This window comes from Hyalella azteca, unplaced genomic scaffold (assembly GCF_000764305.2).
Source record: "Hyalella azteca isolate HAZT.00-mixed unplaced genomic scaffold, Hazt_2.0.2 contig4783, whole genome shotgun sequence".
NCBI lineage: Eukaryota > Metazoa > Arthropoda > Malacostraca > Amphipoda > Hyalellidae > Hyalella > Hyalella azteca.
In genome coordinates, this window is record NW_025934994.1 from 162,184 (window position 1) to 188,549 (window position 26,366).

The 26,366-nt window shown below is 36.3% G+C and overlaps 1 protein-coding gene across 3 annotated transcripts; it reads right to left on the bottom strand.

The window, feature by feature from the left end:
- Positions 1 to 3,127: 3,127 nt before the first annotated feature.
- On the bottom strand, positions 3,128 to 14,296 carry LOC108677815 (gamma-aminobutyric acid receptor-associated protein). Of its 3 annotated transcripts, none has more exons than XM_018166103.2 (3): positions 13,962 to 14,296; positions 7,378 to 7,575; positions 3,128 to 5,991 (listed from the first exon to the last, which is right to left on the bottom strand). In XM_018166103.2, exons 1-3 carry the CDS (start codon positions 14,049 to 14,051, stop codon positions 5,911 to 5,913), a joined length of 369 nt encoding a protein of 122 aa, XP_018021592.1. In that variant the 5' UTR covers positions 14,052 to 14,296; the 3' UTR covers positions 3,128 to 5,910. The 3 variants fall into 3 exon arrangements, with proteins under 3 accessions (XP_018021592.1, XP_047736118.1, XP_047736117.1); XM_047880162.1 differs by lacking the exon at positions 13,962 to 14,296 and adding an exon at positions 11,311 to 11,616; XM_047880161.1 differs by lacking the exon at positions 13,962 to 14,296 and adding an exon at positions 9,201 to 10,732.
- Between the last annotated feature and the right edge of the window lie 12,070 nt (positions 14,297 to 26,366).

Below are 26,366 nucleotides of genomic sequence, written 5' to 3' on the forward strand. Positions count from 1 at the left end.
TCACGCGCGTGTCAGAAGCAAAGAAATGCCCCGCGACTGCCCGGAAACTTTTGTTTGTCGCTGTCGAAAATTACACACATCTCGCGACTGGCCGCGGTGGACTAGCGAGAGCAGACGGCTAGAAAATAGATGATGTCGCACAACTTAATATATAAAGTTATCTGAGCATATTTTTTATTTGTTTAAACACATAGCGAGTAGAACAGTTTATACGTAAATTAAATCTCAATTTGATCATAAAAACCGAGAAAACATTAATGATATCCATTCAAACCAAGTCAAATGAAATGGTTTAGAGGCAGACTGGTTGATGCTCGCATGTTTTTATTTTTCAGCCAGTATTTGAGCTTGATAATTGAGCCCAGAACATTCTAATTTCCATAGTGAAATGATTTCAAACAGGCCGAATGAGCTACTCAGTTACAATCTTTAATGTCTCAAAATTAAAGCGTGACGGAGGTCGCTGCTTACATCTGAAATGAAATATATATTTCCACTTTGTCGTTTATTCGCCATTGTTAGGGAATAGTAAAAATTTATTCATATTTCTTAGCCACGAATTTTCCATTCTTTTTAGCGCATTTTCTCATTTATGGAAAAAATGCACTATTGTGCTAGTCATGTCCGTCCGTCTCTCTGTCTGTCTGTCCGTCGGTCCGTGACCTCAAGTTTTCGTCGACGAGAAAATGCGCTCTCTGTCACTCACTGCAGTGAGTACCGAGTTATATTTTTTAGACTTTTCCGTTCCGCAATTTAGGTTTTCTATACTTTCAGGATTTTATTCATTTCATGTTATAGTTACGCGCTGGTAAGGACTACCACCCAGCACAACGCAATTGTACAGAATATATTCACTTTTTTACTGAATACATTGTAACGCCTTCAAGAATCGACTTGACTCAGTTATGCGTAGTTATATGTTCAGTGTGGAGGAGCCTCCCACCAGAGTGCGACCACTGGACAATCGGACTGGGCGCTCTTAGGGAGCGCACGTTGCGAAATTTTTTTACTTGACGTGGCCACGTGGCCATTTTTTAGCAGTTTGTTTGAATGCAAGACGACGAGACTCGACGACAGGCCCTCGTCGGCCTAATCATCTGCGTCGATTCATGCTATGCTATGCTATGCTATGTGACTACTCAGTGTTTTATCTCAATTGGAACCTTTTCATGGCCGTTCGAGATACAGAGATAAAGAGGTAGTCTCCCAGCACCATATCGTACACGACTTGTGAAAGTTTTGATCCTACAATTATTTCCTGAGAGTTCAGATCCAATGACTTATAATTACAATCATTATTTCAGGGGATTCGACTGCTTTCTTTATTCAGTAACACTTTTACGCTTCAAAATATCTAATACTAATTTTGCGTTCATTCACCATACGGGAGCAGCCGCATCTATTTCTCTCTAGGTCCGTAAGATAAAAACTTTTTAGTCGTGTTTTGTAATACCTGCTTTTTTGCATAATTCGGTTTTACTACAAAGAGAAATTTTATTTTTCAAGCTTTGTTTTGCCATTCACAAGATGCCAAATGAGAGCTTGCTGAATATTATCTAATGGATAATAGTACTTGAGCATCACGATTTAAAATTTATCCCATTCTTCAACACCCCCCCCCCCCCAAAAAAAAACGCAATGGGAAAGTTTCTCTAAAATTTATTCGAAGAAGCGAGCGGATCGCATTCAAAGATCGTCCGTAGAACCTTCTTCGCCTCAAGCTACATTATGCCAATATTCTTATGCAATAACAAGACGCCAAAGCTTTCGCTTTCTCTTCAACTCTGACCAGATCAAATATTGACGTGCAAATCCTGCGGTCTGGAGTTTACAGATCATGTCAACATAAATTCTAAATTTTGAACCTCAGAAGAAAAGCACCTTCTAATGCAATAAAAATTGACACTCTCGACGCGCGGCACAAGTCCGATTGTCAGATCAAGACAAAAAACATACAAAATAGATTTGAATAATAAATAATACATTCCATTTAAACAAGAAAAATTTTATTCTCCGAGGTTCTTTTTAGCGAATTTCTCATTTATGGAAAAATGCACTGTTGTGCTCACCATGTCCGTCTGTCTGTCCGTCCGTGACTTCACGTTTTCGTCGACGAGAAAATGCGCTCTCTGTCACTCACTGCAGCGGGTATTGAGTTATATTTTTTGGTGTTACTGGTGATTGGTCACGAATGCTCTCCCCGTATTGCTCGTGGTCGAGGCATGTTCACGGAGTACCTAATAGAAGCGAATTTTTGGCTGTGGCGTGTCTTCGGTGTATCATTAAATGTATTTCTGGAAACTTATGGTTAGCTGTTAATCCAAATCACATCTGGGTATCACAACACTTTGTTTCTAATAGGACAAAAACAATTTAATTATTCTATGCACTCAAGCACTTCCAGGACTTGTTGTAGTAATAAAATATAGTACACAAGTAATGATGCTAGTAGTAGAGTTTTACGGATATTTCGAATTTTTGCTGTATAGGAATGGTTCATATTGATATTTCTCAGGGCTGTGAATGACACTAGATTGTTTCAAGCCTGAAGATCGTCTCAATTGTATTTCATGCCTGCATGTGCTAAAGCTTTTCGAAAAGAAAGTTTCTGTTTGCCGATCTGGGGCTGTTCGGTAATGGTGCATCGCAATTCGTTCACCTCCTTGTTTTATTTCATAATAAACAGCTCAGTTAAACCTTAGTCTTATGGTTTGTTAGTTTGTTTTCATTGCTTTAGCCTCCTAATGACTTAGAAGTGTAACGGCTTTTCAATTTTTTGTCCGTATTAATTCTTCGTTTTTACGAGGTTCAGAAAGGCCAGAGTGAGAAATTTGTCGGGTAGCCAAGTGTAGTTGATCACAAAGCGACGTAAAGTACAGAAAAGCGTCAGAAGTCACATTGTCGCATTCTAGGTGCCAGAATTTATAACCGCGATAATTACAAATTATGTTTAGTACTGTACTTTTTGCTGATAGTATCGAAGATTTAGCATTTTCAAGGACTAATGACTTACAATGAGAATGTTCCATCAGCACTAAAAATAGATTTTTCCCAACTGCAATTTTTCTCAACCACCGAACTCATCAAAACGCTCGAGTCAAGAGCAAGAGGAATGAAGTACAACTGGTATGTCTATGTCAATTTATTGAAACAAGATACCATGACAGCGTTATCCAGAACGAAGATCATGAGCAAACGCAAATTCCCGAATATTATAATAGCAATTATATCACAAAAAAAGTAATTGGCCCAATAATTGACATGTCAAGATGACTCGACAAAGACAATTTCTGCAGGTATGCGAGGCTAATAGTACTTTAGCTTGAATTCAACATTCGAACTCTTGTGGAGCAAATGATCTACCTGAAATCCGTTATTTAAAATAACGATGTAGATGGTGTGGTAAACTCTAGCTTGCACTCGTCAGTCGCCAAGCTTTGCGAGAAGTTCCATGCTTGAGATGCAATGTGTGATGACAGTGAATTAATTATATGCAACTCTGACTTAAATAAAAAGGAAATAAGTGTGCAACACATGCATGGAGATAGCACAACACAACTTTGGTTGTTAATGTTTAATTTAGTTTGGTTCAACAAACCAATGAAACTATTGTCAATTTTTTTCAGATCCAGTTTACGGGAAATTTTAAAAATAAATCTCGACAGCCACTTAATTGACTTTGGTATTACTTCTCTAGCGAAATAATTAATTTAGATTCAATTATGAACATCCAATTCTAGGGAACAATATTGTGTGAAGTCCCCACAGAGGCGTAGAGAATTGGTTTAGGTATAATTTAGGGAAACATAATTTAGAAAAACTGAGTAATCCGCCTGAATGAACGTGCGTCATTTTCTATGATGTTCGCGAATGCGCACAGTTCATGAAAATAATTTTGATTCCCCAATGTCTTCAAGAGCCGCGTGTTCACATCCAAGTCTTGCATAGCAGCATCAAGCCAAAGCAGTGTCATCAGCAGGAAATGCCGGCATGACTTGACTCCAGCGGCAACATCAAAATTACCATTTAGGAATCGAGATTGCGAATAGATAATAAATCTTTTGACTATGGATCGGAGAATGTAGTGAATTACCTTAAAACTTCGAATCTCTTAAATCTGTAGGCGGGACCTAAGAATGAATCTGAAACATTCAGTAGTCGGGAACGACATTTATTTGCACGTCTACGATATCCACAAACATGGTATGATAATATAAAGCTGGAGAAGAAATAAGAAGCAACAAGTGAATAGTACGGTATACGACTGAACTCGAAACGCTAAAGGAATCCTTGCTATTCTAATGCACAAAAAAGTTGCTAAATGTAATATGATCCTTAATGTCAAGAATAATAAGATCTACGTGGTGACTACACCCAAGCATTATAAATAGAATACAAGTGCCGCCAACCTCACTCCAGTGAGCGCTAAGCCGAGTTATGCGAATCCGTGAACACGTACCGTGAATAGCTATCCCTTACACACGTGCCTCGAGGTGCACCGTGTGAATAATAAATCTGTAAATGCATGACAGGGATATTCGACATGTAAAATTTAACCGCATTCACATTGAAGAAGTAGCCGGTTTTGGAGATTTGAAGTAACGGGACCAAAACTGTGGACCAAAATGAACTATTATGAAGTCACCGAGTTAAGAATATCAGCGAGTCGCTATTTCCGAGAAGTCAAGGCAGTAACATTAACATAAAAAAATCCCCGATAGGCTACCACTGCGTCCTTTGAATTAAAGCTAATGTCGGACAAGTGCCGACTCGTTAAACAGTACAATAAAATTCCTGACAAGCAAATGAAGATAAAGAGGCGGTTCATTTTTTGAATATAGATTTCAAGCACCCCACACGGTTACGAAGGTACGTGGGATCTTTCCCTCACTATTACATATGAACTAAAAACCTTTTCCAAGCACGATATTCTGGACAGACACGATTTTTTTCCTTTCTCAGCAAGTTTTTGATAAATTCGATTAATCAGTCGTCAAATGCAAAGGTTGGATGACTTTGTTCTTAAAGAAAAACTCTATCATATTTTTCAGGAGTGAAAATGCAATAAAAATGGGAAGAACGTCAGCCGAATGGCAAGAGAATTTAACAGGAGGCAGACGCGCGACCGAATATCTATTCAGCCATGTCATCATACACAAGGAAGACAAAACCGGATACATTTTCGAGAAACAATTTGAAAGAAATTTGTTACAAGTTACACTTGTTGAGAGACACTGAACCCAAGTACACAGAAGCTGTCATACTGGGAGTAGCTACCTAAGAAATTATATCAGCATCACGCCAGAGGTTTCGCATTAGAGTCGTAACAGAATAAGCAGTTTAGAGTGCTAAAAGAATCTCAGACACAGACTGTGCAGAAAAGCGGCATTCTTAACATATATCACAAGCCACTGCTATGCCTCGAGCTCCGCTTCAATATTACGAGCTCCGAACAATAACCGGGCACTCAAGATTGTTGGCGTCTTTCCACATTTGATTTACTGTTATAAAAACGCAATATTGAATATAACAATTCTCTATCTTGCAAGTGGGAATTGTTGAAGACAAATAAAGAATAAAATTTCGCATTTACTGGAAGCATAAAAGTAATGCGAATTATATTTTATATTTGATGGGCTGAGCGGAGATGATGGGCGTTTCCTTTATAACGGTGTTGGATTAGCCGATAAACATTATAAATACCGTATTGTTAAAAATAATGTAATGATGTTGGTAACATTGTGATGATAGAACGCCGCATGTCAGACGTAGGCTGCTGTACGAGTGGATCACCGAGTTAGGAATAATTGGTAGAATATATCCGCGTAGCCCTTGTTCTTCCTGTAGCCATTGACTGGCTCGTTGACCCCAGTCACTGAGCAGCATGGGTACCGCAGCTATAATTCATAACTAATAGAGGTAGGAGCAGCCGCCGTAAACACTCTCGTCGCTGTAGGCGATGTACAAGAAGTTGTCCTCCTCCTTGTGCTCCTGCACGACACAAACATGTCGGTTACAAGTCAGTATGTGAACAGCTTGTAATGTCAGGACAAATGAGAACAAAATAAGACTATTTCCAGAGTTCATAGAGAAATAGAGTTCATTTAGAGTTCATTAGAGTTCATTTCCAGAGTTCAAGAGAAAGCTTGACAATAATAGAATATAAAAATTTAAATTACCTGAAGCTTTGAACAAGAAATTGTAGTTATATCATCGTTACGTGTGTTAGTATTTATTATTAGTTCTTATTGTCACAAGTTTTAGCCTGGTTCAATAATTGCCTTGTATGTTGATATTTGAATTTAGTGTCATAGATTTTAGCCTAGTGCTATAATCTTTGTGTGTGTTTATAGGATTCAGTTGTTATTATCGTATGTATATTTTAGCCTGTAGCAATTTAAGAATTATCTCGCTTGTATCGTAGTCACAGAAGTAGTAGGTGCTACAACCTCCGCTACGCAACTAATTAATCGACACGACGCTGGCCTGTAGATATATATGACCATTTATTCAGAGAGGTTTACCAACAGTTGATTATATATTATGAGATGTTGTAAGTGAAATTTATTCGAACATGGACTGGAAGATGGAACCATTGTATTATAATATGGAAAGAAGATTAAGGAAAAATGATTTCTGAAATTGAAATGTTGAGAATATTAAATGACATTAAAATAACTATCATTGAGCAGCTACAATTCTGATCAAATGCTTTTTAGTGGAGGATTCTCCTGAGCAAAAAAAAAATCGGGATTTGTCTCTATTTTTCTAATATCCAGTTACACTATTCACTAATGCATTATCCTCGCCTTGATTGCCACAACGTATTGCTGAATCTTGGGCTGCTCTGTAATATCTACCTACTTGATCTCAGTTCGGAATCCCAGTTTTTTTGCAATGAATTCAACTTTCTGTTTGATCCGACTCGATAGGATCTTGATATACTAATTAGTTAGTTGTCAAGGATACACAACTGATTTATATTAATTATTTTCCTGATTTACTTCAATTTTATCAAGAACCTTAAAAGTCAACCATTTTTCACATCTTTAATACTAGTACCGGTACCATATTTGCCATTCTAACATCGAATACTCTATTCTGAACGGTCACATTCCAAACTGCATCTGCTAGAGAAGCATTGACAAACCTAAGGTTACGTCAGTCAGTGTTTCCTCATGACAGACACTGAGCATTAAATAGGTACTATTTGGCAGGAAGAACCTCCACTCAATAACAGGCAACTAAAACTACCTACCGACATCAAACCTTTCATTAAAAATACTATGCGAGAACTTCCTAGGTCAAAAGAAATTTTTCATAAAAAGGAATGGTGACGGTACCTTGACCGCCAGATATAGATGATACCTAACATACCTGGTAGAGAGCCCCCATGGTGGAGGAGGTGGGAGGTATGACGTTGTTGACAAAGAAGAAGAGAGCTTCTTCAGGCTTAAGGTGGACACGCTTGCGGATGAGGAAATAAAACTGACCAACGGTGAGGTCGCTGGGCACCAGATATTTCTTCTTGTCCAGGTCACCAATGCGAGACCGGGCAGCACGCTCCACGATCACCTGCAGAGTGAGCAAAGCTTTAGGACACCGTTAAAGAACTTTCTGAGACACAGGAATACAAGTGCAGACAGAGGGCAGAGGTAAGATCTTATAGGGGTAAAAGGTAAATTGGTGGATTGAAGCAATGGGAAACTGACATATTGCTGGAAAAAAAAGAAGCAGAAAGAGAACATGGTTTCTGCTAAAGTAGCCAGTGGTACAGAAGGAGCATCAAGCTCAGGGAGCAAGCAAAAGCCACAGAACTCCAAAGAATTAGTTATTTCTCTCCGTTTTTCAACTCCCTAGGGAATATAGAAGTGGATTCCTCACTGACAATGAAGGTTCCAGCAAAGGTAGAAAACATTAAGAGATTTTTCATAAATTCGACAGAGCGCATTTTCTCAAGTCCGCCAGCAGACGGACATGATGAGCATGATAGTGCTTTTTTTCCACAGATGAAGAAATGTGCCAAAAAAATGCCAGAAACTGACTTGCGAGTATGAAGATGACAGATAAGAAGAAAGCTACAAACCCAGACATACTCTCCAGCAAACAATGTGTAACACCACACAAACCAAGTTTGCGTTTGTGAAAACCTGGACATCTAATGCAGAATAAAGATATCCATGTCCATACAGCTGTTGGAAATCACAAATAGAGCAAGTGCCAACAAACTAAATGCATTTATATTCTGAATTCAATAATCTGTATTCAAACAACTTTGTGAGAAGGCATGACAGATTTAAAGATGGTGTAGTAGGGAGTGGCAATTAACTGGTGTAGCTGACACAATTGTGCAACCCTTCTATACCTACATGAATTCTATTAGGGATTGCCATCACAACATAGGAGTTGAGTTTCAATAACTAGTACGTATTATTGTATTAGTTAAGATACCCTATAAGATGCACTTCAACAAAATAACCTGAATTGCTGTGTGTATTGCAATTTTTCATAGCAGCGGCCAGTTTGCTAGAAATTTGAGCGCACCTCATCAGTTGCATTAAAAACTCCATAACACTGCAAGGCCTTGTTTTCACCATTGATAACATCTGGCTGGTGTTTACTAGTTGTGGAGCTCATTGATGCAATTGGCAACTCAGCACAGAGTTCATTTGACTGAGACTGGTAATTTCAACGAATGGCAAATGCTTTGGAACAATCTAAAAATAAAAAAAACTGAAGCAGTACATAAATTAAGGTTCTGAGAAGACCAAACTTGAAAAAATTAATAGTATGATTTGGACTCAGTCTTAAAGCTCTCACAATCCAATAACATGATAAGAAACTACGTATGTATGCTGTCATGATATTATGTACCTATACCGGTGTCATAACAAAAGTTGAAAACTATGAGTATATAAATGTTCTGTTCCTACTTGGACATTGCAACTGTTCAAAAAAGTTGCAAATCCCTTTCCAAACGATTTTTAAATATGTTGTAATTTCATGGCACAGATTTTACAAGTTCTATATAAATTTCTAAAATTTTCACTATTGCTATTCCAAAGTCAGAAATAATTACCTGTACATTTCTCTTATATATACTATAGAAATGCAAAACATCCAGAAACTGTGGAAGTGAGTGTTGAATAATTAAAATAATAAATCAAATAATTCCAGTCCTGGATCATTTCTGTACTTACAGGTACTCTGTCAGGGTATGTCTTCACAACCTTTGAGCTGAGTTTTAATCTCTCATTAAATGATGATTCTAATTTGAATGCACCATTACACACAATATCTTCTTGTTTGATGAAAGTCTTCGTAAATTGCGATACTTTATTAACAATTATTTCACAGTATTTACCAAGCCCAAAATCATTATCAGTTTGAAGTTCTTCATGAGCAAGTCCATCAACAACAATCTTTTCTTGAGCATCGCTTTGTGCATTGGCTTGAGCATTTACTTGCTCATCCTCAATTTGGAAGCCTGCCTTAATTTTATCCTTGCCATTTTCTTCCACAGCCTCATGTTGAACACATTCTTCCACAGCCTCGAGTTGAACACATTCTTCCACAGCCTCAAGTTGAAGACATTCTTCTACAGCCTCATGTTGAACACATTCTTCCACAGCCGCAAGTTGAACACATTCTCCTACAGCCACATGTTGAAGACATTCTGCTACATCATCAAGTTGAACACATTCTTCCACAGCCACATGTTGAACACATTCTTCCACAGCCACATGTTGAACACAATCTTCCACAGCCGCATGATGAACACATTCCTCCACAGCCACATGTTGAACACATTCTTCTACAGCCTCATGTTGAACACATTCCTCCACATCCACATGTTGGTCATATTCTTCTTCAGCATCATCTTGATAATAGTGTTCATCAGCCTCTTCTTGATAATAGTGTTCATCAGCCTCTTCTTGATAATAGTGTTCATCAGCATCATCTTGATAATAGTGTTCATCAGCCTCATCTTCATAATAGTGTTCCTCAGCCTCATAATTGTCATGTTCTTCAACTCTCTTCCCAGGACAATTTCCACACAGATAATCAAATCCAACATTTGCAATATGGCTGTCTCCAGCCGCTTCTTTACGTTGGAAATATTTCTGACCTTCCTGGAATTGCGCTCCAACATTTTGGTCACACAACCTTGCTTCCCAATGACTTCCTTTAGTAGTCTGGGTATGATTGCTTTTCTGCAAAGATATTCTGTCTTGTATATGGTCTTTTTTCATCCCATAGTACGATTTTAGGATATCATCAAAAGTTTCTGCTGTTCCATGAAAATATTTTTTTTCTACCTTGGCTTGATCAGTTTCTTCTTGTTTAATGGACTCCTTTCCCTCATTGGGAGGATAGAATGCTGATACATCAGGATTTTTTGGGTGCTTGCTTGGAATTTCTGGTTTTGAATACAGATAAGGCCATTTATCATTAGGATATGGTAACTGCTCATGCTTGAATGAGTGAGTGGGACCATATGAGGGTAGCTCACTAAATAAAGGACATGCTTTGTGCTGTCCATCTGCAGAATCGGTAGCCAGTTGATCTGGATGCTGTTGTTGAAATGGCAATGATTGAGACCTCTCTTGACTGAAATACCTATGTTCAGGCTCACATTGCAATCCTGGGTAGTTATTGTACGGGTAACTATTCTCTGAATTCATTTTTGCTTGGGAGTACATTTCAGGTTACTTTGGGAAAAAAAGAAAAATAGACAAATTATTTGATGTAAAAATATTTTTGTTAAAAATATGTCCTATCGAGTGTAGGCTAAGCATCACTTGCAGATTTTGAGTAAGCATTGGACATCCAAAGAAGATAATGAAAACCCATAAGGAAACACACATAACAAGGAACTGAAACACAAGTCACCAGGAAAGACAGATAAAAGAAAGGCATGTTTTCATAATTAAATGATACAACATAATATAAACACAAAAATATTGGTACCATAGCAACAAGCAAATAGTGATGTGACTGATTGGATTTAGATAGGAATAAATCATTGATAGGCAGGCACAGCTTGGAAGCTTAAATCATATTTATAGCTGATTAATTGATGTGATGGCCAAAGACAACATAATTGGTATGTACAGGTCTCATGGGTGTAGCAGAATAAGAGCTTTGATCTTACAAAGACAAATAAATTTGATAGCTATTTTAACTTTCATAGATGATAGGAATGAAGTCAGCAACAGATCTTGAAGTTAATGTATGATGTATTAATACAAGACTAGTCAATCACCCATATCATGACAGTTTTTAGCAATAGATACTTTCAATACTCACTGGAACATGATTTGGCACGTACTTCATCATAGTTTCAGACAAAACTTGCCTAGTTACTAATGGATTGTGTGATTTAAAATGCCCCTGAACAAAATAGCCAGCACTGCCCTGTGTGTTGCATTCTTCCATAGCAGTGGCCAATTTGCTAGAAATTTGTGACAATGCCTTGTTGTCACCATTGTTAACATCTGGCTGGTGTTCACTAGTTGTGGAGCTCATTGATGCCATTGGCAACTCAGCAGGGAGTTCATTTGACTCTGACTGGTAATTTCTATGCATGGTAAATGCTTTGGAACAATCTAAAAATGAAAAAAAATTGCAGCAATGAACATTCACGTTGTGAAAAGACAGAACTCTATGAAGTGACTGATTTTGCACTGTGTAGAAAAAATAACCACAGGACTAAACCTTCACAAGTACTAAGTTTTCTGAAGAGCATCAAGCACTTATGTCAATATTATAGATAAAATTAGGTCCCCCATTCCTTGGGAGACAAATCAAGCAATACTGTAATACAGGGTGAATTGGACCACTGACAGGGTGATTTGGACCATTCTTCTCTTCAAGAGCCATCAACAATTTGTCTAAGGCAAGAACTTTGTGTATAGGGTTTACTTTTCTCATATGTCAGCAATCCATGTCACCCCATCAATGGCCCAAGTTTTTAGGTAGGTATAGTGCAAACAAACTATTAGCAGGAAACTGTCCTGTACAATATTGCATACAGAAAAATTAGTAGTGGTCTGCTAGAAGAAAGGACAAACATCTCTAAGTAGAAAATGGTGCCAAACAGAAGAAGATGCATAAAGAAAAAATAAGATAAGACATTTTTATTCAGCTAACTCAAAGTATGGAACTATAAGATCTATACATATAATGTAGACTTAAAAATGAGCAATGAGCCAGATAATAAAATACATGAAGATTAATAAATAACAAGCAATACGTTGTCTAATTCACGCCACATTAAATGAAAAAATTTTCATGAGTTTGGTTTCTGCAAGATTGAATCCATATATGTACAATGCTGGATTGCAACTTGCAAGTGGCATGTTATCGCAAAACTATCAATTACTGTAAAGAAAGGTTAGATAGGCAAACAACATAGAAGACTTAGAAAATCAATTTATGCATTCAGGCAATTTAGATAAAATTTATGATTACATAGTTCATGAAATTGCACCAAAAGAAAATGAATTCTGAAGACAATTAAATCACAAAGTTGCTGTTTGAATACTGATAAAACTATAACATAAAATGTTGCCCCAGACCCCAGTTAAAATCATCAAAAGCAAGGACTAGTGCTACTCCTACTTCCAACAGGTGAATGCATTTTTTGTTGCATGAAAAAAAAAATCCTAAGGTAAAGCTCTCTGTGGTCAGGAGGAAAAGTACACAATTGAGCTGGGGCCGGATTATCAAAACTTTGTAACTTTTTGTACTTACGACAAAAAAGTTCTGTGGTACGTAAATACACCCTAATTTTGTCATTATCAAAACTTTCGTACGCAAGTCTCAGCTAAAAGCCTAAATTTTTTTCCCGCGCAAATGTTTTTATAATACCACCGTTAGCTAGTCTGGAAAAGTCCTATTTTTGTCTGAAATATCGCGGCTCTAATATCATATAATTTCAGTAGGTATGAAATCTCGCAGCTCGAATGTCATAAATTTTTGTTTGATTAAAAAATCGCGGTTTGCACTTTGCAAACATGTCATTTCATAAAATTTTCAACTTCCGCAATCCGCATTGCTATAGAAATGGAATCACGGCTGGCAAATCCATAAAACCACGGCTCGAAAAATTCAGTCGCGGCTCGCCAAGTAGATATATTCCATACTAGACCGTTAGTATTATGTTGTCATAGCAATGCCACTCGTAAGTCAATTTTGCGTACTTACGAAGTTTTGATAATACGGCCCCTGGGATGTTTAGAATTCACTTTACACTTGTTACTCTTTAACAGTATTCCAGAATAAAAGTTTATTATATTCAATATTGCTAATGTCTAAGTTGCCAAGAAAGTCAATGAAAATTCTAATGACAGTAATGTTCATTCAAATTTTAAAATTTTCAATAACTATCCAAATATAAATTACTGAAATTATATTCTATACTTCAATAAGTTTGATTACCTAATTAAGTATTGCCTCAAAATTTTTTGCCATTAGACCTCAAATGAGGTCTAATGTCCATTGTCCAATTCAGACAGAGAGATTTCAAGTGTAAGCTGTAAAGAAACAGTTTCTATGCTAGCTTGGCCTCCAGAGTTCAGACCATTGGCTCTAAGCATCTATCAGTCTATGAGATGAAAATAAAAAATTCGTGTCATCAATGTCTTGTGTGGATGGCATTGGAATAAAGTACCTATAAGCAATTTGTAACATTGTGCATTAATGATTATTCATGAACTCAATTCTTATGATGGTGTCGAAACAAGTCTAACAAGAAGTGATTGTTTTTTCTATATTCTCTCTATCAAAAGATAAAGAAACACCGTAACCGCGTAAAGTTGCTAAGCCAAGATGAATGTAAACAATTATTCATGACGCAACTATTGAAACTGTACCACTTGATCGAAATTTCAACCAATAAATGCGAGGCAACGAAGGTTTTAACAATAAATAGAAAAAAATGTGCGTAGTATACTCACAGGTACACGCTCAGGATATTTCTTTCTTATTTTTTCTCCTTCGGCCTTCCGCTTCTCAAAAGGATTCTCTTCCTTGTACATCCACCTCATTGTGCAAGTTTCACTAGATCAGCTGACCACAGAATATACGAGACTACTGACTACTCTTGAGCTGGCAACGCTTCTGCGCATTCAAAGCCGCAAAGCCTCAAAGAGAAATTTTTTGCTCATGTGGTTATTATAATTGGAACTACGGACAGAAAATTGCCAAGAAAAATAAATCAATATAGAACTTTACGTGCAGTTATGACGTTCGTGTAATACTAATATTTCAACGTACTACGAGAAAGCATCTAGGTAGTTGCACCACCACGTGAAATTTCGGCTTTTCATGTGCAGCACCCTGTAAAATGGCTCGCACATTTCATCACATGAAATTATTTGGACAAAAGTGAAGTGATAAAGCAGAATGAGTGTTCCATTATGAAAATATTCTTCACGTAGTTAGGTGGGTGGAGTTAGGTATTTATTGACTGTTTTGTACCAAGCTGTTTGATCGAAAATATCGATAGCTACACAGAAATCGAATAGTTTAAAATCCAAGGTATTTATGCATGGGTTATAAAATCCTTTTTCAACTGTATAACTTTTGCATCTGGAATTCCCCGAAATGAAAACTTTCTTCTGTCTTACGCGTCAATGAAATTCGAAAATGAATATATAACTATTTGCATGAAACGAAAATCCATTACACGAAACAGCTTATACATAGATAGGAGACTAGACAGAATTAAAAAGAACCAATACTCCCTGTGATGCAACTCAATAATATCGCAACACTTTAAATACAAGGTATCACATAAAGATCTAAGTGCTTGACACTAGAAACCATTTGTCTGAAACTACGTGCCCCGCACTGCAGGTAAAGTTCAACATAGCAATGACCCCTGCTCCCAATACCAGAGTTGAACTGCAAGTGGGAAATTATGTTCACACGAGCCCAAAAGTAAACTATGTATAACCCCCACTCCAATTCCCCCACAATATAGAGCTAGAACACATCTCCCGCGTCTCCTAAAGCGGGGGCGTGAAACATGACATGTGCATTGCCGGCTTCAGAAATGTCTTCAAACTACGTATCCATGAATTAGAGGAGAATCAGTTTTGAGAATTACTGCATTGTTATCTGTACAATAATGCATCAGTTTCTATTGTTTCATTTTCGGTGAATTCATTTACTAAATTTATATCCCAGCAGCTTCTTGTATCTGTAAATGGAATGTCTTTGTGCGTAAGCAATTTCAAAGTCCACCCCTTACCTCAACCGGGAATGAATTGCAATCCCAGTTGAAATGCATGAATGAATTTCTTTGTTTACTAATGTTTTTCGGATATATTTCTTTTATTGTGGCCTAATATATTAAAGCGTTCTTCTGTGCCACCGATGCTGGCTAGAGGAATATAAAAATATTAATAATACATAAATGAAAATTAAGAAATGATTAAAAATAAATAAGTAAAACATAAATAAATCATTGCTCCTAAGGTTTCAAAGGTTTCGTAGCATTTTTAGCAATAATCAACTATCGAACCCATGTTACTTTTCTTTAAAATGTCATTTATCAATATCGATAATAAGTTAAGAATAGATTATTTTAGGGAATCAAATACTAGGTTAAGACCGAAATGAATTGTCTTCTACATGACCCATTGTCCGAAGCCATTTTGAAGTTTCAAATTCGATGCCTGGACAACTTGTGCCATAAGTGTAGGTACTGAATCTACAAGGGAAAAGAAAATTGTCCTCAGAAGACAAATTATTCACAAAATTCTAACGCACGGTAAAACCATTTTCTTTAATGAGCACAACTGTTATTTGAGAAGAATTTTTTCAAATTTTAATATAGTTTACAAGTCAATTGACATCTCATTTGTCAGACTATAAGGAAGAACTATTCAAACTAAGCCTACCGGTCTCGGCCGAAGAATTTAAATGCAGGAATAGAATGGCACTTGGAAATGACATTTTATTTTTTGGGAAATCTAATCCCAGACCGAACAGTCAAGCAAACAAGGTCGCAAAACCGAAGACCGAAAAACATCCAAAAAACAACAACGGTCTGACCGGCCATAGACCGAAAAAAAAACAACAACGGAAATTATGCGTGAATTTTAAGACGTGTAGTGTTGAGATTTGTTCGTGGTGAAATCAGCCGTTAAATTTTACGTACATAAACTTCCAGAGTGCTAGCACAGAACCTGAATTTGGGAACTTGATATAACTTACGATTACGGTAGTAATTCACTAGAAACAAGCTACCTTCCGCCGTCCACTAGATGAACGAATTTAGATTTTGAAAAAGAGTTTCGGTTGAGGGGGTGGGGAGGCCTGTAGGCCTGCCGGCTTAGGCCTACTTCAGGCTTTCACCCCGCTGTAGAGCTCGGCCTATTGCGCAGTGCCTGCTCTTAGCTGCTGCATACGGGACAAAGAAGTGTTTGAAGTATGAATGTTATATACAAGAAGTATGAATGTTACACAAGAAGTATGAAGTATGAATATTATAAAACTAGTACGATGAGTGTTCAGATGAGTATTCAGATGAGTATTCAGATGAGTATTCAGATGAGTATTCTGATGAGTATTCTGATGAGTATTCTGATGAGTATTCAGATGAGTATTCTGATGAGTATTCAGATGAGTATTCTGATGAGTATTCAGATGAGTATTCAGATGAGTATTCTGATGAGTATTCAGATGAGTATTCAGATGAGTATTCTGATGAGTATTCAGATGAGTATTCTGATGAGTATTCAGATGAGTATTCTGATGAGTATTCAGATGAGTATTCAGAATGCCTATTGACGAAATGAGGCAAAAATAAGGAATTATTCTATATGATCGTAACAATATAACAAATTCCAATATTCAAAGATGTTAATTGCCTGATATTTTAACTATTCCGATCCAAGTTACTATATTAACGAGTAATGTCTTTTCAATACACTATTTTCGGGATAATTAATTATTTAACGAAATTTATCTTTGTGATGAGCATTGTATTTCATGGCTATGTAACTTTTCATTGCCCGTTTCGAACAAATGGGGATCCCTATAATAAATTTTTAAAATGTTGACACATTTAATCATTTATTCGTATATAAGATACCGGTTTCGAAATTGTCATATGAGGCTTATTGGATCTCAATGGCTGTTATATCATTGCACCAGACTAAATACAGAATAAATAAGCAGAATAAATAAATAAAAGAGAATAATTATTGAAGAACAAGTCACGTGTGTGTCATTATAAAACCTTAAACAGAGCGTGTGTGATGGAGAGTCCATTAGCTCTCTCGCTACAGTCAGCATCGTTGGTTTGATGGAAAATTAATATCTAATGCATGGTATGGATATGATCAAACTAGACTTAAATGACATAGTAGAATTAATTTATTAGAAAATGATCTCAACCAAATTTCCGAAGACTTCGTATTCAATGAAAGCAATAATTGTTTTGAATCGGTTATCGCCATTGCACTCTCTATATATATATGTAACCTTTGAGTAATTAGAACTATAATTCTAATTCCCACATCGAAGGCTTTCAGTCCATATATATCATGGTCTTTTTTTTATTCTACCAACTATATACTTGCACGTAAGTTGGTATTTAAAAATGTAATAAAGTAATGTGTCTTTAATTATGTTTATTAGTAATGTGTCTTTTATTATTTCTACTATCGACGGTCGAGACAGCAGGATCGCTCTGACGTCGTCATCTATAACTAACATTTGGAACATGATTGCAAACATTAAACGATGAAGCGTGTTCTGATTCAACGAATGATGACATGCATGTACTGGCAAAGATGTTTTTAAGTATGGCACTCGCTCAGCGTACGCTGTTTATATAGAGACCTGCTGACGTACGTTAGCGTGTATAGGCTTTAGGGAACGTTTGTTGGCCAACACTGATGTCGCCAACGCTATTTATTGATTTAATGTTTTCTAGGCAGCGCATTGACGAATTAAAATGATCTGACCTTCCCTTGCACGATAAATTTATTTTTAAAAGTGATTTTTGATCAGATCCGATATAAAGAAGTTATGTTAGATCCTTTAGCGCTGTAGAAACACTCGGGGTGAATTCGCAATTTAACAAAAAAAAACGATGAGTGATTTAACAAGACAATACCAACAAATATCTACCATCAATAACACATAATAAGTCGACACTCTGTTCATACTGCACTTAATTCGCCGCTAAGGACAAAATGTGTTGGAAAAAATTTCAAACCCTGCCTCTTGTCTATTTAAGACCGGGCAGCAGCTCGCGTCTGAATTATATATTATATTACAGTACAGAACTTGAGATCTTATTTATTTTTTACTCTAAACAACTGTAGTATGTTATTTGTTTATAGTTTATACCTTAATTTTGGGGTGTTGGCGTTATGCACCTCTTCTGAACGCTTTGGCTCGCTCGCCAAACGTGAATGAAAGTTTCCTGAATTTAACCCAAATTAAAGTTAATTTTCTTTGCGAATAAAAAATTCAATAAGCGCTATTCAGACAGTAGATTTCTCCGGCATTTTTTGGAAACCTGAATTCTGTTGCCGGGTCACGCTTTAACTCTAAACTTTAACTGCTCTCGCCTTAATTGCCAAAGTGTTCGAGCATCTATAATGGTGACCTTTAAATTCCGGAACTGTGGCGACTTTTATATTATTGAACCATTGCAGACTTCATATATGACTCAAATGTGGCCGCAATTGTTTACTGTTTACTATTTTTATTTGCGATCTCGCAAGTATGTATCGCCTCTGACAGCACTCCACTGTGGATGTGCACTTAAATAAGGTGAACAGGTGTTTTGAACTTCATTGTTTTAATTTTCATAATTGAATACTTGAGCAATTTTTGCGTTAGTAATTCAGTCCATTTCTTGCACATTATATCTTCTTCTGGTCAGCTGCCGTCCTGCGTGTCCGCTTGGATCTTAAAATCGTTCTAATTATCGATTGACCTGCGTTAAAATATGGGACCTTCTAAGCTGAAGAACTCAATGTAACGATTAAATCAGATAAAATTATTGTTATCTTCCTCGATTTGATCCTTTTGAAAGATTAGCAATTGTTCAATTCTAGAATTGTTTTACCTCCAGCGTTGAGTATAATTCCCATCAAATTATTATACTGGGGAATTATACTATACTATTATACAAATTATTATAATAAATTTGTACAAAATATTATAATAATTTTCAATATTAATAATAATTATTATATAATTATTACATCGCACTGCTGGTCAAAATACGATTTACTTGATTCGATTAGCACATGTTAACTACGTAAGTGCTACGATCTCGCTAAAAGGTTGGTGCTGTGGCGATATCAGTGGCACTGACGTTGGCCTACTGCAACTAACATCGGGACAAAATTAAAGTCAGAAAAACTAAATTTAGCAATATGGAAAAAATGAATGACGAAACTGAAATATATGAAATGTAGACTAAATGAACGAAGATAAACACTACAATATGATAGAGGAAACGAAGAAGTAAGGAATGTATGAGGAAAGCAGACAAAGACTACGACAGGAATTCTGTAAAACGATGACAATAAAAAATATGACAGAGATGACACGTGCCGACACAGATCATGAACGAATGAAAGACTAAGATAATGGGTAAAGGATAGGGAGATAAAGGATAGAGACAGAAGACATAGAAACAATCAAAACTAAAACAAATGATGTAAATAAATGTTACATAAGATTTCATTCTTTATTACTTTTCAACGTTTAAAATTTCATTTCTTCACCACTAGCGTGAACGTAAAATTATTAATGATATCGAAAGAAACGATGTATAATGAGATAAGACGTATAATTACGCTGGATAAATTAATAAAAGCGACGCTCATTGCATATTATATCCCTCTTTTAACAAAAGACCCGACGTGAAGCTCAATGAAACGCCTATCAGCCATCTGAATAAGTTAATAGATAAGACAGCAAGCGCTTGTGTAGAAATCGATGCCTTCGAGAATACTCAACAGCTCCAACTTGGCCAAAATAAGCAATAACGAAGTAAAACTATTTCAATCAGTTTGTCAATATAAGGTTTGTAATCATACATAACACTTTAAATAAAAGCAATATCACGCACCGTAACAAATAGAACATCGGCGGTTCTATTGTATAGCGAGCAGACAAAGAGCGACCTGAACTTGCCAGACGCCGGCGACTGCTGCGGCCGCTGCCGCCTTATTGGAGGCTGGTCTTTGTAACGCAGAGCCGGCTCTGCCTTTTACATCCTGACTCCCGATAACAGAGATAACAGGGAGGATGTTGTGTGACGTGACAATTGTTAAGTCACGCAGTCTTTGCCTTGTTCATCCTTAGTATCCTAGCTACAGGAGAACAGAGATAACAGGGAGGATGTTATGTGACGTGACAACAATATTGTCATGTTGGTTCTGCCTTTTTCATACTTAGTATCCTAGCTACAGGTGAACAGAGATAACAGGAAATATGTTGTGTGACATGACAATTGTTAAGTCATGTTGGTTCGGCATTGTTCTCTCATGGCTTCAGGAGAACAGAAATAACAGGTGTGATGTATGTGGTGTGTACATCACACTACATACATCACACCACATACATCACACTACATACATCACACTACATACATCACACTACATACATCACACTACATACATCACACTACATACATCACACTACATGCATCACACTACATACATCACACTACATACATCACACCACATACATCACACTACATACATCACACTACATACATCACACTACATACATCACACTACATACATCACACTACATACATCACACTACATACATCACACCACATACATCACACTGCATACATCATACTGCATACATCACACTGCATACATCACACTGCATACATCACCCTGCATACATCACACTGCATACATCACACTGCTGCCGTGTTATAAGCTCATCATCGCGTAGCTCGCAGCGCACATCTGACACTCAGAGAAGCAAGTGTGTCATGTCGTGCACATAATGACACAGTTCCTTGTCCGCAGCACGAATAAAGGGCGGGCATGGCTCACTGAACCACCATCTCATCGGGTCAAACTGAGTTAGGATGACCCACCCAAAATAAACGAAGTGCATCGCCTATTAGACAACGCTTAATTAATTGATTAGTTGAAGAAATCTATACAGATCTCATAAGTTCGTTTCATTGCTATAAGCTTAATTGAATTTGTTTACGTATGGAAGATTTCTTACATTACTATTTGCATGTAAAGTTTCTAAAATTCTTTAAGTTCCTCATGAAACTTAATTAATTATTAGATTCAATTGTTAGCCATGAAATGCCTGACTTTCGTGCATGCCTTTTAATTATTCGTCTATGCCTGACTAGGGTGGATAACGATAGGTCACTTCCGGTCAGTTGAGTTCCTTTAACATCAAAATCCATTAATACTAGCATCATTTTTCTGGTCTCAACCTGAGGCATGATGAACATGAATATATGAAGACCATTAGAGTATATCTCAGGTATCAGGATCAATTTAGAAGCCAACTCTTCCATTTCATCATAATAACAAGGCTCTTGTAAAATATTTTACACATATTCATTAAAATTTACAATATTCAAAACGTATTTATTTTATATTTATTAAAATCTGAATTCACTGTTTCCGGTTATAAGCATAATTTGATATAGGCAATACAGGATGTGTGTAGGCAAAGTAGCCTTAATCTTTATAAGGAGATGGACGTGAGATTATCCGATTAGTTGTCTGAGATGGAACAGATTCTGAAACCTGATGGCAGGTGCGGTAAATATAATGCTGAATTTAGCCTATTTCCATGTTAATCAAAATATTCAAATAATTTAAAATGGAAAATTATTGTTACATATGACTTTCGTATCGCGATTTTTTTAAGGGAACTATTGCCAAGTTAATGATCATGTACACACGCGACCGACGAAATTTATTAATATTTGATCATTTATACGTGTTCAGATTTACTGAAGATTCTATCATGAGCGCCGAGAGCAGCAAGTATATCACAACGATCTTAACTCAGTCAAAACTCAGCCAAAAGTCGCTAGAATTCCAGCAAAATTGCCTCAGGATTCTTACGAGGGCAACGTCCAATTCCTTCATTTTAATGCCCAGAAATGGCGTAGCTTTTCCTCCACTAAGTTGTCAGAACTCGTGCAGTTCCTCAAGTCAGCCGAGTTCACTGAGCTTCCGCTCAATTGTGCAACATTTTCAAGTCTTGACTCCGAGAATTATCGGACCGAGCAACTCTCATGCCACGTCCGGTTTTTCTTTTCATGTTGGGCGACGATTTACATTTGAGAAGAGGTGGTTTGGCCCGGAATTTCTATGGGATACGCTTCTTCGATGCTCGTTTTTGTGTTTATTTGAATTTTGAGTTTTGTGTTTTATTTGAAAAGATTTTATTTTGAAGTAAGTGATATACATGGATCAAATATTTCATGAACTATGCACGAGGCTGTGATATGTAACTGAATCAACTTTATATTAGTTATTACCTGTCTGAGAGTGAGAGTAAAAATATGAGGTCAATCGGATATTCTATCCCCCATTGGTGAGCTTCCGGAACACATCGAGGAATATCCGTAGATTATTGATCAAAATATACCCATCCATAGAAAATATCAAGTTCAGATCTTCTATGGTAAACTGATTTAAAAATTGGGAGCCTAATCCGGGAACACGGATTACCATGTCTGTTTCACAGCTGCAGGTTTATGCCGTATAATGCCTATCAAGTGAATATAATTGTCAAACTGGTAAAACTTGGCGATTTCATGGCTCGTAAATCACCGCAATACATATTCAGCATTTTATCTCTTTTTCAACTTGTCATGTTGGTCAAATTTCGAATTGTTCAGCAGCAGAGCAGTCGAATGAACATCATAAATGTCTACAAATTTAAGGATCGTATTAGTTGATTATCTCATGGTCAGTTAGCCGTATCATTATTATACGCATCGTTTAGAACTCAACAATCGACAAGAATTCAACAATCGAGCAGTACAATCTCGCCGTGTTGGTGATCTTCGTGGAATGATTTATATGTGTAGTAAAAAGCTTCGTCCTTATTTCACTTTGACCGACCCTGAAGCTCACAAACCCTTCATACTTTATTGAATCATCGATTCTCAAGTACTACCTGAGCCAAAAGAATATTGAGTCAGTTTGCAAAAAGATTCAGTAAATTCGTTGACAGTCTTATATGGTGAATATAAATTCAAAAGAGGGATCTAGAACTTTAATTGGGAAGATAAAATTATAAAAGAAACTGCTTTCGAGTGGAAAGTGTAGCAGATTCTGGGCTGTCGTAAATTTCACCATCCTCCAGTGCCGCCACAGTCGTAAGTTATTGTATGCTGCAAAATTAAATTTGGTAACTTATTTTTAGCCCTTAGCGTCCAGCTGTACATATCTGCTGACTTTCAAAAGGTCAATTTTTGTTTGTATATAAAGCTTATTTGTCCAATATATATATTGGTCTTAATTTTAGGCTGCGCTAGGCTCAGATGGAGGTTTTTGTCACCTGTCAGGTTTTTTAAATGAATAAGTTCCAGCCTCGCGGTATTGATGAAATTTAGTATTTTGCACGCGCAAGGTGGCGGGTCGCTGAAGGGTTAACGAATAATTCACTAATATCTAACTACGTCTGTGGGTACTACCAACTTTCTTTAATATGCTTGATTTCACTAGCAAACACACTTTATTGCAAGCCACTGCCAGATAAATTAGTAAGCTAACTTCTTTACTAACATGTACTGTAATATCAAAATTAGTCGAAATTCATTTCCAATTCCGAATTAAAGTATACTTTATTTTCAATTTGTACAAGTGATTACACAAGATTCGTAATGTGTCATCGTACGTTATTTAGGGGTAAGTTATGTGTCATCGTACGTTATTTTATTTCATCGTACAGGGCACTTGTTCCATAACAATTTTAGGTCTGACTGCCATATTGTGCCGCGCGTTTTGAGATGAAAGGAATTGAAATGGAACGAAACATTATACTCGGCATTTATTGACTGACAGCCCAGGGAAAGGCACAACACAATAATCTTTATTACTATTTTGACAGCGCCTGGTTGACGCTAACTTGATAAGTTTATGTCCAAATGTCAGTTGAGATAACAAAATGATAAGAAAATTAAGAAAGGGTTCAAAAATTAGATTAATAATTATTTGACAGAAGAAAATGAATTTCCTGCATTATATGTAGCATTTATTGTAGATAAAAGCAACAGCTGGAGAAAATGTTTTTTTTTCAGCGTTACTCTGATGCATCTTAATTTTTTACGATGCCATATAAACTTTCTTTTTCATGAGATATAAATTAATTAATTGTAATGATAACCAAGAGGCTCCATGAACGCTTCAATATACTGCGGTTAAACTCGAACTGTTATTTGAGTAACTCCATTTATAAATAGAATAATAATTATATTTACGCACTTAAATTCGAAGATTTGATCACTCCTGAGTCATTTTCTTTGTGAAACGAATAGAGTTGAAACTGAATAACTTATCTCCACATGCAGTTGTTATGTTAGACGAAGAGAGTTGAGACTGGACAACTTATCTCCACAGTTGTTATGCGAGACGGAGAGAATTGAGACTTGGTCATTTTCTACACGAAGCATTCAGTTCTTCTTTATCAACGTCACTCCTGGATATCGGTAGAAACTCAAGCGCAATTTTCAACAAAATTCATTTTGATTACCAGTATTCCTAAAAATTATCATCAATAACGTTTCCAATCTAAGTTTAATTAGTGTTTTAAATTTATCGGTGGGAAAAATTTAATTATCAATGATTAACCAGTCAATTAATATCCTTTTAACCCTAGGATTGAAAAATTTGGATCGATCAGTCGTTCAGCGTTAAAAATCACAGTTCGTGACTTCTTTCATGAGCAGTAAAAGCTATCAATTAATAAACCATAACTAAACTATTAAAGAGGAACGCCATTTGATACTCATGGTGTGATACTGTCTATAAAACTACAGGCTAGGTTATTTTTAACATTGTACCCAACCGTCTATACTGGTAAGTGTTTCAACAATATAGTTACATGCTCCATAATAAGACATTTGTTCTACAGTGCACTTCTAAACACCAAACCAAACTAAGGGGATGTAATCAGCGTTTGTGGAACACCGCCTATCGCAGTATTTTACACAGTATTTACGTTATAATAACTATCCGCTTTACTAATAAATTAGAGGGAAATTTATTATTATAACAAATATTGCCTTAATTTATGTGAGCTACTATCGTTACTTTTTCCACTAATTGACTTGCACGTTCGATGAATCGGCTTCAAATTCTCGTGTGGTCTATTCCAGTCTTGAAAAGACTTCAATTTCCGTAGAATGAATAACATTATAGATTGTATACAAATAACACTGCTTCGTCTACTCTATCTGAATTTGCATACGAGAAGCCAGGATGTTTGGAGGAAAAATACTAGGGGAAGTTCAATAAATTGTGGATTAGAGTGATAAAAGGAGCGTTTTTTACAGACTAAAGAATGTTCAAAGCACCTAAAGTTTAAACGTATTCTGATTGGTGGTTAGTGTCACTGAAGTGCTTATTCATACACTTATTCATAGCACATTTCTACAAAACGAAATTAGCAGTATAGGTTACTACCTTTATTAAAAGAATCGTCGTTTGAGTGATTATAAAACATGTTACACACGAAATGAGTAAATTATCGAAAACGTTTGAATTTTCAAAACGAAAATATTAATAATAATATCGTATTTCAAATAACATTAAATTATTTTTCTGTTTTTCTCTGTTCATCACAAATTTTTTGTCAACAATACGCATCATCGGTGCCAGTGAAGCCGTCACTATATGCAAGACTATTGACGCACTCGAAGATGTGACAGTAAGTTAATTAAAAAAATCGACAGCATGAAAACCGTTCAGGCTTATCGTGACAAAAAACCGCTAACTAATAAATTATATGTTACGGAACCATTTTTCTAGGAGTTTCGTTTGTTTAAATAGTTCAAGAAAATATATTGTTAGGCCTTTCATTAAAAATTCAAATATTATAACGCACCTAATGTTCGGAGTATTACTTTCACCTCCAGCTCACTTAAACAAAACGAATTCGTTTTGATGAGCACTAATAAATGTAATGAAGATCCACCTGACAGTAAGAATTCAAACAAAATAATTCGTACAAAATAGTGTCTTCAAAATATTTGGACTAATTTTACTTGAATAAGTAATAGAAGCAATATAAGTAATGTATTAATTGCAAAAATGAACCAAGAAATAACATAGAGAACAGTTGTCCTAAAAAGTTCTTTTATTTTGTTGAGG

Bases quoted from the DNA above. Each gene is read 5' to 3' on its own strand.
- LOC108677815 (XM_047880161.1), bottom strand. From the start codon at position 10,703: ATGTACTCCCAAGCAAAAATGAATTCAGAGAATAGTTACCCGTACAAT. The intron at 7,576-9,200 runs GTAAGTACAGAA...CTCACTCTGCAG, and splicing joins CATACCCTGACAGAGTACCT to GTGATCGTGGAGCGTGCTGC. The intron at 5,992-7,377 runs GTATGTTAGGTA...TGTGTCGTGCAG, and splicing joins CCATGGGGGCTCTCTACCAG to GAGCACAAGGAGGAGGACAA.